We start from the raw sequence: 12,500 nt of genomic DNA on the forward strand, positions 1-12,500 counted from the left end.
AAAGACATTAATAATCAAACACCTGATCAGCAGGTCAGATCTATAATCTCCAGATACTTTAGCTAATATCCTGCATCCTCTTCATCATCGTCCTCCTCTTCATCATCATCAGCGTCAGGACGTCGGAGCCAAAAAAGAAAAAGTCTATTAAATCTTTTAAGTAATAACTGGACGAGAGAACGAGGCCAGAATGAGATTAAACGTGAAGCTTTGCTCTTATGATCAGACGAGCTGATTACAGGAGGGTATTAGTTTTATTAAAATATAAAATGATAATCTGATTATATCAGAATATAACAACAGGAAGACAGAGGTTCGTGATCAGTTTACATTCAACTACAATAACTAATATTCATAAATTATAAAACATAAATAAATCAACAACAACAAACATGAAAACACGAGAGGGAGAAAACTTCTTCACTTGTCTGATGGTGAACCAGGAACCTCAGGTCCAGGTTTTGAGAGGCTATGGATCTGATCCAATGTGGATCTGATCTGGATCTGGATCTAATCCGATGTGGATCTGCGTTTGTGTCTGCGTTAGTGTCGTTGCTCTGTCAAACACTTTGACTCATGTCAACTTGTGCGAAAGGTTTTGATTCGTTGATTGATATTTTAACTTCGCTGTGTCATGAGTCAGTTTATTGATGCAGTATTGATCTTAATGGTGGTGGTTCCTGTGTGTGACCAGGTGAGGGCGCTGTTCCTCCAGTCCCCCTTCCTGTCCGGAGACGACAGCGTGTCCATCATGGACGGGACGGACGAAGGTAACTCGTCTTCACCTCGTGTCTTTATCGGTGTTTTAATGTGTGAGCGACGCCAGCGAACGATGAGGTCACGTGTAGCGTTGCCATGGGAAACAGATGTGGATGACTGACAGACAGTTTCTGAGGGACTGCCGACTTCTGACCTCTGACCTGGTCAGTTTATTAGATTACATTACATTACATTTATTACGGTTTATTAGATTACAGACTGTTTGTTTCTCGTCCTCGTTGTTGAAGCAGGTCAATGATGAACTGAGTCATAAATCTTGACTCTGATTTCCCAACGCAACGAGGAGGATTAGACCGACGTCCTCACGAGGCTCTGCAGGCAAACCAGAGGTTTAGGTTCCAAAAGACAAAAATGAAGCATCGTCCTGCTGCCAATCAGGTCATCAATAAGTGAACTGATCAATTCAATTCAATTCAATTTTATTTGTATAGCGCCATATCACAACATACATTGTCTCAAGGCACTTTACATAGTGAGGTCAATATTACAATATTACAGGGAAAACCCAACAAATCCCACAATGAGCAGCACTTGGAGACGGTGGAGAGAAAAAACTCTTTAAACAGGAAGAAATCTCTGACAGAACCAGACTCAGTTGTGGGCGGAGCTTCTGTCTCGACCGGTTGGGGTGAGGAGAGAGAGAGAGAGAGGAGAGAGAGGGGGACGAGAGGAGAGAGAGGAGAGAGAGGGGGACGAGAGGAAAGAGAGGAGAGAGAGGGGGACGAGAGGAGAGAGAGGTGGAAGAGAGGAGAGAGAGAGGAGAGAGAGGAGAGAGAGAGAGAGAGGAGAGAGAGGGGGACGAGAGGAGAGAGAGGAGAGAGAGGGGGACGAGAGGAGAGAGAGGAGAGAGGGGGACGAGAGGAAAGAGAGGAGAGAGAGGTGGAAGAGAGGAGAGAGAGAGGAGAGAGAGGAGAGAGAGGTGGAAGAGAGGAGAGTTGGGCAGAAAGAGGGGGAAGAGAGGAGAGAGAGGTGGAAGAGAGGAGAGAGAGGGGGACGAGAGGAGAGAGGGGGACGAGAGGAGAGAGAGGGGGACGAGAGGAGAGAGAGGAGAGAGAGGTGGAAGAGAGGAGAGTTGGGCAGAAAGAGGGGGACGAGAGGAGAGAGAGGGGGAAGAGAGGAGAGAGAGGTGGAAGAGAGGAGAGAGAGGGGGACGAGAGGAGAGAGAGGGGGAGGAGAGGAGAGAGAGGTGGAAGAGAGGAGAGTTGGGCAGAAAGAGGGGGAAGAGAGGAGAGACAGTAGGAGAGAAGAGAGAGAGAGGACAGTTGTACAACTGCCGCTGTAATCTCTACCAGACTGATACTTATTATTAAAAAATACAATTATGTTGTTGTTATTATTAGTGATGATATTAATATTAATATTAATAATAATAATGAGGGGTTTGGGTCCTGCAGCTCTGGGGTCAGAGATACACTAGGAGAGATAGAAAACACAAACAGGGTCAGTGACATGTACTGTAAACATATCGGGGGATGGGGGGGGTAGTATAACAGTTGCTTTAATTTCTACCAGACTGATACTTATAATTAGTGAAAACTGATACTTATAAATACAATGATGTTATTAATAAAAATAATAGTAATAATAATAATGAGGGGTTTGTATCCTGCAGCTCTGGGGTCAGATCTACTAGGAGAGAGAGAAAACAGAGTTAGTGACATGTAATGTAGATACATGGGGACAGAGAGAGAGAGAGAGAGAGAGAGATTGAAAGAAGTGGGAGAAGGAGAGAGAGATAAAGAGAGAGAGAGGGAGAAGGAGAGAGAGATAAAGAGAGAGAGTGGGAGAAGGAGAGAGAGATAAAGAGAGAGAGAGGGAGAAGGAGAGAGCGATAAAGAGAGAGAGAGGGAGAAGGAGAGAGAGATAAAGAGAGAGAGGGAGAAAGATGCTCATGATATAAGTTCCCCCAGCAGTCTCGGCCTATACCAGCATAATAAAGAAATGGTTTATTAAACACCTGAGCAGTTCTAACTATAATCTTTATCAAAGAGGAAGGTTTTAAGTTGAACTCTAATGTAGAGATGTCGTCTGCCTCCTGGTTCCAGAGGGGAGGAGCCTGGTGGCTGAAGGCTCTGCCTCCCATTCTACTCTCACAGACTCTGAACCACAAGTAGAGACAAGTGATCTATTGGGATAATATGAAACTATGAGCTCTGTAAGATATGATGGAGCTTGATTAATAAGGGCTTTGTAGGTTAGGAGCAGTATTTTGAATTCTATTCTGAATTTTACAGGAAGCCAATGCAGAGATTCTAACACTGGAGAAACATGATCTCTTTTTCTAGTTCACAGACTTATTGGGGCATCACAATCAGTAATCAATCATCAGTTGACAAAACATGTCACAAAATCCAACCAGTGCTGATTATTATTAATAATATTCAGAGGCCAACTATAACTCACTCTTATCCAGCATTAATTAGACCAGACTGTATATTTGATCATATTTATGTAATAGACAACAAGTTGAAACAACGATATCTAATCTGAGTGAATCTCTGTTCTGTAAAGAAAACATCAGCGTGTCAACACATGAGAGTTGTGTTCATTCATGTTTTCATATATTCTTATGTTCATATATTCATTTGTCCTGTAAATTCTTCATTGATCTGACGATCTGGTGTAACTGTCAGTGACCCTGCAGTGACCGCTTCCCTTATCACTCTGAACCTTTCTGCACTAAAGCGGTCGTAGGATATGTATACTATATATATATACATATATATGTATATGTAATATATATATACAGTATATATATAGACATGAATGCCATGCGGGCTGTGTTTTAAACGCTCGCTGTGACTCGCTGGCACATAATCCAATCCTTTTAAACTAGTTCATACAAGCAATTATGTCCATGTGGGATAATGTCGCACTTAATCTTGAGGAGGGGGGGTGATTAAAGTCCCGCTCGCTCTGAGGCTGAATGTTTCCTCCTTCTCTCTGGGATACGCTCGTCGCTCTGCTCGACTGTAAATGTCTTTTTAATGATCTTCACTAATGGTCAGATTCCATCAGACTTATTACTGCTCAGATATATGGTGGTTCTTCGCCCGACGCTCATCCCGGCCTCAGATTACCGTCGCAGCGAAGCGACTTATTGTTAATGCAGATCTCTGAGTGGTTGCCATGGGCGACGGGCGCTAAGTGCCGGTGTTGAGCTGCCGGACCTAAAGCCGAGTCTCTTCCCCCACTTGTTTGTTTTGTTTGGAAAATTGCTTCTTAGTGTTTGTGCCTAAGAGTTTTATGGTAAAGCTCCTATGATACAGTTTCCATCCACTTGTGCATGTGGATGAGGTCAGAGGTCGCTGGTAAAAGGTCCTAATGCACGAAGCTCTGATGTCGTCTTTGAGTTGACCTGAATAATCAGATCCTCTTTATGTCATCATCACCGCTCGCCTCTGGTCGTCAGGGTGACGCTAATCCATCTGATCAACTGACACACAATCGATCAATAAGTTCACGTGACACTGAGTCGACACAGAAGTGAAGCTTCATAAAGTCCTAATGTGTAATAATCTATTATAATCAGCAGGTCAACAGTTTCATAAGTTCAGCGTGTTAGTGTGTTAGCGCGTTAGCATGTTAACTGTACTTTTTGTCAGTCACATCTTGAGCTCTGTGGTTTTGTCTGTTCAGGGATTTCTGCCTGGATCACAGTCAACTTCCTCACCGGTGAGAATCAACCACTCACCTGCACCACACTCACCTCTGTGAGGTCACTTCCTGTCCTCAAACCACACTCACCTCTGTGAGGTCACTTCCTGTCCTCACCTGCACCACACTCACCTCTGTGAGGTCACTTCCTGTCCTCACTTGCACCACACTCACCTCTGTGAGGTCACTTCCTGTCCTCAAACCACACTCACCTCTGTGAGGTCACTTCCTGTCCTCACACCACACTCACCTCTGTGAGGTCACTTCCTGTCCTCAAACCACACTCACCTCTGTGAGGTCACTTCCTGTCCTCAAACCACACTCACCTCTGTGAGGTCACTTCCTGTCCTCACACCACACTCACCTCTGTGAGGTCACTTCCTGTCCTCAAACCACACTCACCTCTGTGAGGTCACTTCCTGTCCTCACACCACACTCACCTCTGTGAGGTCACTTCCTGTCCTCACCTGCACCACACTCACCTCTGTGAGGTCACTTCCTGTCCTTACACCGCACTCACCTCTGTGAGGTCACTTCCTGTTCTCACACCACACTCACCTCTGTGAGGCCACTTCCTGTCCTCACACCACACTCACCTCTGTGAGGCCACTTCCTGTCCTTACACCGCACTCACCTCTGTGAGGTCACTTCCTGTCCTCACACCACACTCACCTCTGTGAGGCCACTTCCTGTCCTCACACCACACTCACCTCTGTCTGGCCTCTTCCTGTCCTCACACCACACTCACCTCTGTGAGGTCACTTGCTGTCATCACCTGCACCACACTCACCTCTGTGAGGTCACTTCCTGTCCTCACACCACACTCACCTCTGTGAGGTCACTTCCTGTCCTCAAACCACACTCACCTCTGTGAAGTCACTTCCTGTCCTCACCTGCACCACACTCACCACTGTGAGGTCACTTCCTGTCCTCACCTGCACCACACTCACCACTGTGAAGTCACATCCTTTCCTCACAAAGATAGTACACACACATATTAAAATACAAACCAATAATGGGACGACAAATGTTACTGTTTTGGGCAAGTGTGTGTGTGTGTGTGTGCGTGTGCGTGTGCGTGTGTGTGTTAAAACCAGATTAATGTGGACAAGAAATAGTGATTACCTGTTATTGGATTATACTGCAGCTCTCTCTCTGTTTTTCCTAATCTCTCAATTTTTTTTTCTTTTTCTGTCCACACACACACTCTCTCTCTCTCTCTCTCTCTCTCTCTCTCTCTCTCTCTCTCTCTCTCTCTCTCTCTCTCTCTCTCTCTCTCTCTCTCTCTCTCTCTCTCTCTCTGTTCAGGTGGTCTTCATGGTGCTGACTCGCCCACAGTGGGGATGTTGGATTTGGGCGGCGGATCGACTCAGATCACCTTCAGCCCTCAGGATGAGGTGTGTGTGTGTGTGTGTGTGTGTGTGTGTGTGTGTGTGTGTGTGTGTGTGTGTGTGTGTGTGTGTGTGTGTGTGTGTGTGTGTGTGTGTGTGTGTGTGTGTGTGTGTGTGTGTGTGTGTGTGTGTGTGTGTGTGTGTGTGTGTGTGTGTGTTCAGAAAGACACAAGTGACATTGGTAGAGCGAGGTAGATAAACATCTCTTTCTCTCTCTCCAGTTAAACTACCAGTGTGTCTCCATCTTAAAAGCTTTAATCTGTAAATGCAACGCTAATCCCAAATAAACACCCTCACATAAGGGAGGGAGGGGTCAGAGAGACGTGTGTGTGTGTGTGTGTGTGTGTGTGTGTGTGTGTGTGTGTGTGTGTGTGTGTGTGTGTGTGTGTGTGTGCGTGTGCGTGTGCGTGTGCGCGCGTGCGCGCGTGCGTGCGTGCGTGCGTGCGTGCGTGCGTGCGCTGGGGGGTCTGGTTTCTTATCTAGGTCAGGCTTCACCACATCACTGGATCTCCGTGGACACCCTTGTCTTCTTTAGGGTGTAATGATGACGTGATGATGTCATGACAATTTTCTGATCGTTATTTATCAGAATCTGATCTGTTGTTGTTTTTCTCTGAGCAGAAAACCCTCCAGACCTCACCCATCGACTACATCCGGTCCTTCCAGATGTTCAACAACACACACACCGTCTACACTCACAGGTACACACAGGAAGTGGAGACCAGGAGAAATTATGAATCAGCTGAACAGATGACGTTATTATTATTATTGATCGTTGATCACTGTTTGGCTCTGAGCAGATGATCAGTTTATCTTCTCTCTGCAGTTATCTGGGTCTGGGCCTGATGTCGGCTCGACTCGCCGTCCTGGGCGGCGTTGACGCTTCACCTCGTACGTACTCAACCCTCTTTTTTTTTCTTCTTGTTTTTCAATTTGCTTTCATCTCTGCCTTTTATACCCCCCCTCCAGATAAATAAGCCATTATCTAATCTTTTAATAACACAGAAGATTAATTCCTTGCATGCCAGCTGTTGCTGTGATTTGGCTTCTGTAAGAAGAAGCTGCAGATTCTCCACACGACAACATCACTGACACATTCCCCTCAGACTTTCACTATATATATATAAAATTCTGACATCATACATGTGACACACTCGAGCACCAGGTCCATGAATCAAACCCTCGCACCTCAAGAAGAAGATTTAATATTTATTATTATTATACTGTTGTTTTATGAAACATACCACGATCACCCTCTGGTGGCTGGCTGCAGTACAGGTCATAACCCCCTCCCCCTCCATGTTAGCAGATGAGACATGGCCCAAAGTAAAAAATCCTAGTAGATGTTAAATAAATGTTTCAGATGGCGTTAAATCTGTGTGTGTGTGTGTGTGTGTGTGTGTGTGTGTACGTGTGTACGTGTGTACGTGTACGTGTACGTGTACGTGTGTGTGTGTACGTACGTACGTGTGTGTGTGTGTGTGTGTGTGTGTACGTGTGTGTGTACGTGTGTGTGTACGTGTGTGTGTTTGCAGTAGGGGGCAGCACTGAGCTGGTCAGCCCCTGCCTTGCTCCAGAGTACTCGGGGAGCTGGGAGCACGCTGACGTCGTCTACACTGTGAAGGGACAGAAAGCAGGTAGAGTCCTAGCTGGGTAATAATTGGTCGGTTGTAGCTGCAGCTAGTAGGAACCTTGTGGCTGTATGTGTGTTTCAGGGGAACCGGTCTACGAGGCGTGTCTCACCAAAGTGGAGAAGGTTCTGTACAGGAAGGTGATGAAGGCGTCGGAGGCCGCAGACGTGGAGTTCTATGCCTTCAGCTACTACTACGACCGGGCCGTCGACGTCGGGGTCATCGGTAACACCATCAATCAATCTGTCAATCAATCAATGTTTGATTCCTCATATTTAAATTCACTTACTGGCACCATTGATACTCACGAAGAGGAGTAGGAACAGCTAAAAACTCCAGAGAGCTCTCTGATTGGACTTCTGGATGAGTGAAGGATGATGTCATCAATCATCTGACAGAGTTTTATGGATTTAGATGTAAAAATACCAGGATGTTGGTTTTACGACCTGGAACATGAATGATTCATGTGTTTAATTTGAATGTTTCTCAGTGTTTTGAATCGTGTCAGTTTATATTTAATAATAATAATAAATATATTTAATATTCATGAGAACAGGCATGATGTCTGTGACTGTCTGTGCTGCAGCTCTGACTGACCTCAGGTTTGTTGTTGTGTCCATTGCTGTGTCTGTCGTCGTGACTGTTCTGTCTGTCGCCATGTTTGTTGATGGTCTGTTGTCGTGTCTGTCTCAGAGGAGAAAGACGGAGGATACATCCGAGTGTCCGACTACACCGACGCTGCTCTGAGAGGTGAGACGCCGCCACCTGTTGGCAGCTCGTCTGAACTACACTCATCATAAAAACAGTTATTGATTCTAATATCACATCAAATGTCAGAGGTGATGATCAATAATCTATAATCATCAACAATATAATAAATATAAACATAACCAGCTGCTTTTACATCAAATATCAACTTTAATAAAGTTTCATCATTTTTAATACATTCATTTTTATTTCCTCAGATACCAACAAAGAAGCTCAAGTCTTTGACCTTCCCCTAATGATAATAATCATAATGACAATAATATTAATGATAATAATAATTTAGGTTTAATGATTTGGAGTTTTAATTATTAATATTTACATGTTTTTTATTGAATCTGTTGAATCATTTGTATAATTTACATTTTTGTCTCGACTGTGACCTGTCGCCCGATCACGTGACATGCTGTGATGATGTCATTGTTGTTGTGTTGCAGTGTGCGGCGGTCTGTCCGTGTCTCCTCAGAGTCCGTTCCTCTGTCTGGACCTCGTTTACATCTCAGTTCTGCTGCAGGAGCTCGGGTTCCCTCCTCACAAACAGTTCAAGGTGAAGAACAGTCCATTAGAGACTTTCTATGATGATGTCACTGATGACATCACAACTGGTGTGTGTGTGTGTGTGTGTGTGTGTGTGTGTGTGTGTGTGTGTGTGTGTGTGTGTGTGTGTGTGTGTGTGTGTGTGTGTGTGTGTGTGTGTGTGTGTGTGTGTGTGTGTGTGTGTGTGTGTGTGTGTGTGTGTGTGTGTGTGTGTGTGTGTGTGTGTGTGTGTGTGTTTATTGCAGCTGGCGAGGACAATCAACCAGGTGGAGACCAGTTGGGCTCTGGGGGCGACGTTCCACTACATCGAGTCCCTGAAGGGACACTGAGGGTGGGCTGACCTCTGAGAAGCCTGACGCCAGCAGGTGGTGAACACGCCACTCTCCTATTGGCTGCTCTCTGATCCCAGGTGATCTGACCTCGTTGGCTTCACTCCTGCTCCCGGGTCACGTGACCTCTGACCTCCAATCAGCTGCACTGTACTCAGCCATGTGATCACTCCGGCTCCACGTTGAATGTGTTGATTTTCTCTTTTGATCGTTTGTTCTGACGATGTTTGAATGTTTGAATGTTTTTGTGCCAAAATCTGATTTGAGTTTTTTCAGTCAAAGCCTCAGAGAAACTCTGGTGAAGGAACTTTTCTATTCTGATGAAGTGAAACTTTTAAATACTTTATTTAATAATCCACTGAGTCTGTCTTTTTTTACTTTTTGAGTCAAATAAATAAATAATCAGAAAAAACAAATGTTTTAATACAGTAACCCTCATCACATCAAACAGAATGAACAGTTGAACCAGTTATTGATACTGTAAAAACTACAGTCATTTGATTGACAGAACTCTTTTATTGATGTAAACTTTCAATAAAATTAAATAAATCTGAGCAGGTAAACAACAAGGTGACATCGCGACGTCCAGGTGAAGATTCTCCTGAGAAACTTCTACAGCAGCAACAGACAGATATGAGCTCCAGAAGCTGGAAGGGGCGGGGCCACATGGTAGGTGGAGGCGGGGTCTCAGAGGAAGGCGTCGCACCAGTCCTTCAGACACAGTGCGCAGGACCCGGCCTGACGGGAGTTCGCTCCGCTGGCGTCTTTGAGCCACTCGGTGAAAATCTCCATGTCTTTCTTTAACAGGAGGAACTGACCAAGGACCACGAAGGCCTGAGGAGACAAGGGAACATGTGAAGACAAGGAAACACGCTAAGGCCTGAAGACACAAGGGAAAGTGAAGACAAGGAAACACGCTAAGGCCTGAGGAGACAAGGGAACATGTGAAGACAAGGAAACACGCTAAGGCCTGAGGAGACAAGGGAACATGTGAAGACAAGGAAACACGTGAAGGCCTGAAGAGACAAGGGAACACGTGAAGGCCTGAGGAGACAAGGGGACATGCGAAGGTCTGAGGAGACAAGGGAACACGTGAAGGTCTGAGGAGACAAGGGAACACGTGAAGGTCTGAGGAGACAAGGGAACACGTGAAGGTCTGAGGAGACAAGGGAACACGTGAAGGTCTGAGGAGACAAGGGAACACGTGAAGGTCTGAGGAGACAAGGGAACACGTGAAGGTCTGAGGAGACAAGGGAACACGTGAAGGTCTGAGGAGACAAGAGAACATGTGAAGGCCTGAGGAGACAAGGGAACATGTGAAGGTCTGAGGAGACAAGGGAACACGTGAAGGTCTGAGGAGACAAGGGAACACGTGAAGGCCTGAGGAGACAAGGGAACATGTGAAGGTCTGAGGAGACAAGAGAACGTGTGATATTTTAAGATTTAATAACTTCAGTTCCTGGTTAATTAATGATTGATGTGAAGCTGTAATAAAGGCTGCGGCCTGAAGGGGGCACCACAGGACGTGTCACCTTGTCGAACCCCTGCTCCTCCAGCTTCCTCCCCAGAGTTTCTCCGATTCCCGACAGCGACGTCACCGACTTGTCGCCCATCGGCTCGCCCACGAAGTCGCGGTGTTTCTGAGTTGTCGTCGACATCGTAGCTGGAAAACGACAAACAAAAATTAATTTTAAAAACTGGGAGAGAAGAAGAAGAAGAAGAAACCAATCGTGACTCGGCAGTTTAATGTGTTAGGCCCCGTTAACGGTCGAGGCCCCGGGGCCCCGTTTTCTCAGGATCCGTCCCTGGCGCAGTCTGAGGAAACGGAGCTTTTATTTTGTAGTTCACGGTAGTTTCCGCTCACATTCTTCTTTTTTTTACGGGAATATAAAACAAACTAAACGAGCCACGTGGAGACGAACCGGTTCGGAGGAGTCCGAACCTGATGGCGACCAACCCGGTCCTGATCCCGGTCCACACCGACACGTCACAGACTCGACCCGAACCGGAACAACCGGACTCAAAGTGCAGTTTAATGTTTTCACCGCTCAGAGAAGAACCCGTTAAAGTGACCTGACGCAACAGGAAGTGGTTCGACTCACCTGAGCTCCGACACGAACCGAACAGCGCGACGATTCCCACAAAAAGAACCGCACAACTTTTTATTTAAACCGGATGCGTTTTATTCTGAAACCCGGAAACGTTCTGAGCATGACGTCATGACGCAATTAGTCAAAGATGATTCGTAACGAAGATGAATCACTCGGTGGGAATTTAATAAAACCAGAGCAGCGTTTGTTCGGCGGTGGAAGAAGTACTCAGATACTTTACTGCAGTAAAAGTTCTTGAACCCAGAAGGGAAATACTCAGTGTTATTAAATGTTATTAAAGAAATGTTATTAAAGTGCTAGGAGTAAAAATTGTTGTTTTTATATAGTGAGAGAAAGAAGTAGAACAAAATGTAATAACTCAAGATAGGATAGCGCCACCTGCTGGCAACAGGAAGTGACATGTTTTTTACTGTGACGTTGTCTGATTCACCTCCAACTTCCTTAAAAAAACACATTGATGATGTCATGTGGAGACACCTGTGACCTTCGTCTGACCCCGCCCCCCCCCCCCCCCCGTGTTACATCAGACTGTCATAACTCGACCATATGTGATCATATCTTCACCAAATATCTCACCCTCAACTCATCTACATGTCAATATTGAACCACAGTTATAGCGCCACCTACCGACAACAGGAAGTTAACAGTTTTGTACGTCAGTCTGCTGGTTCACTCATGTGTAGTCAGTGAAATTGTGAGACGTTGATGATGTCATTTTCTGAAATGTTTGATCATGTGTTAAACCCTGTTGTCGTGGTTACGTTTGCTGTTGCTCTGTGATGGGGGACATTCCTCTGACTTTACTTCATCACCTGAAACAAAAACACTTTGATGATGTGATATATTTTCTGAGACGCCTTCCCCTAGCCACGAGACATCAGACTCTCATAACTCCACTCCACGAGTTCATCAGTCATGTGTCAGTCATGATAACAGTCCCTCCCTCAACACATCTACATGTCAATATTGAGCCATGGTCAAAGCGCCACCTACTGACAACAGGAGGTCAGACCTATGTGACAAACATTGTCCCATTCACATGAAAATGTCCCAAAATTCAATGAAAATGTCCTGTAAGTTAAACATAATTTCCTGAAAATTATACAAAAATTCAATCAAAATTCCCTGAAAATGTTCCGAAACTCCTTGAAAATTCCAGAAAGTTCCCCATTAATCCAGTTTGCCTGAGTTCTTACTTTCTTTTTACTCAACTAGTTCTTTATGCATCGTGTTATGTTTCAACCTGTCCGTCAACACATCTATGGGATCATTTTGAACTTCTGATGGTTGTTTACACTG

The 12,500-nt window shown here is 45.3% G+C and overlaps 2 protein-coding genes across 6 annotated transcripts in view; one reads left to right on the top strand and one right to left on the bottom strand.

The window, feature by feature from the left end:
* Nucleotides 1-9,444, top strand: part of entpd6 (ectonucleoside triphosphate diphosphohydrolase 6) — a 12,618-nt gene extending 3,174 nt beyond the window's left edge. For all 4 annotated transcript variants that reach the window (XM_035606526.2, XM_035606524.2, XM_035606527.2 and 1 more), the window contains 10 exons: nucleotides 695-770; nucleotides 4,420-4,455; nucleotides 5,746-5,834; nucleotides 6,450-6,529; nucleotides 6,655-6,719; nucleotides 7,364-7,465; nucleotides 7,544-7,684; nucleotides 8,153-8,209; nucleotides 8,662-8,771; nucleotides 9,007-9,444. In XM_035606526.2, the coding sequence (XP_035462419.1) occupies nucleotides 695-770; nucleotides 4,420-4,455; nucleotides 5,746-5,834; nucleotides 6,450-6,529; nucleotides 6,655-6,719; nucleotides 7,364-7,465; nucleotides 7,544-7,684; nucleotides 8,153-8,209; nucleotides 8,662-8,771; nucleotides 9,007-9,090 (840 nt within the window). In that variant the 3' untranslated portion in view covers nucleotides 9,091-9,444. The remainder of the gene's footprint in view (nucleotides 1-694; nucleotides 771-4,419; nucleotides 4,456-5,745; nucleotides 5,835-6,449; nucleotides 6,530-6,654; nucleotides 6,720-7,363; nucleotides 7,466-7,543; nucleotides 7,685-8,152; nucleotides 8,210-8,661; nucleotides 8,772-9,006) is intronic.
* Nucleotides 9,445-9,586: 142 nt separating this feature from the next.
* Nucleotides 9,587-11,340, bottom strand: LOC118284000 (barrier-to-autointegration factor B). 2 transcript variants are annotated; one of them, XM_035606535.2, is made up of 3 exons: nucleotides 11,193-11,340; nucleotides 10,623-10,753; nucleotides 9,587-9,924 (listed from the first exon to the last, which is right to left on the bottom strand). In XM_035606535.2, exons 2-3 carry the CDS (start codon nucleotides 10,746-10,748, stop codon nucleotides 9,778-9,780), a joined length of 273 nt encoding a protein of 90 aa, XP_035462428.1. In that variant the 5' UTR covers nucleotides 10,749-10,753; nucleotides 11,193-11,340; the 3' UTR covers nucleotides 9,587-9,777. The 2 variants fall into 2 exon arrangements, with proteins under 2 accessions (XP_035462428.1, XP_035462429.1); XM_035606536.2 differs by lacking the exon at nucleotides 11,193-11,340 and adding an exon at nucleotides 11,013-11,154.
* Between the last annotated feature and the right edge of the window lie 1,160 nt (nucleotides 11,341-12,500).

Source organism: Scophthalmus maximus, chromosome 10, assembly GCF_022379125.1.
Source record: "Scophthalmus maximus strain ysfricsl-2021 chromosome 10, ASM2237912v1, whole genome shotgun sequence".
NCBI classification, from domain to species: Eukaryota; Metazoa; Chordata; class Actinopteri; order Pleuronectiformes; family Scophthalmidae; genus Scophthalmus; species Scophthalmus maximus.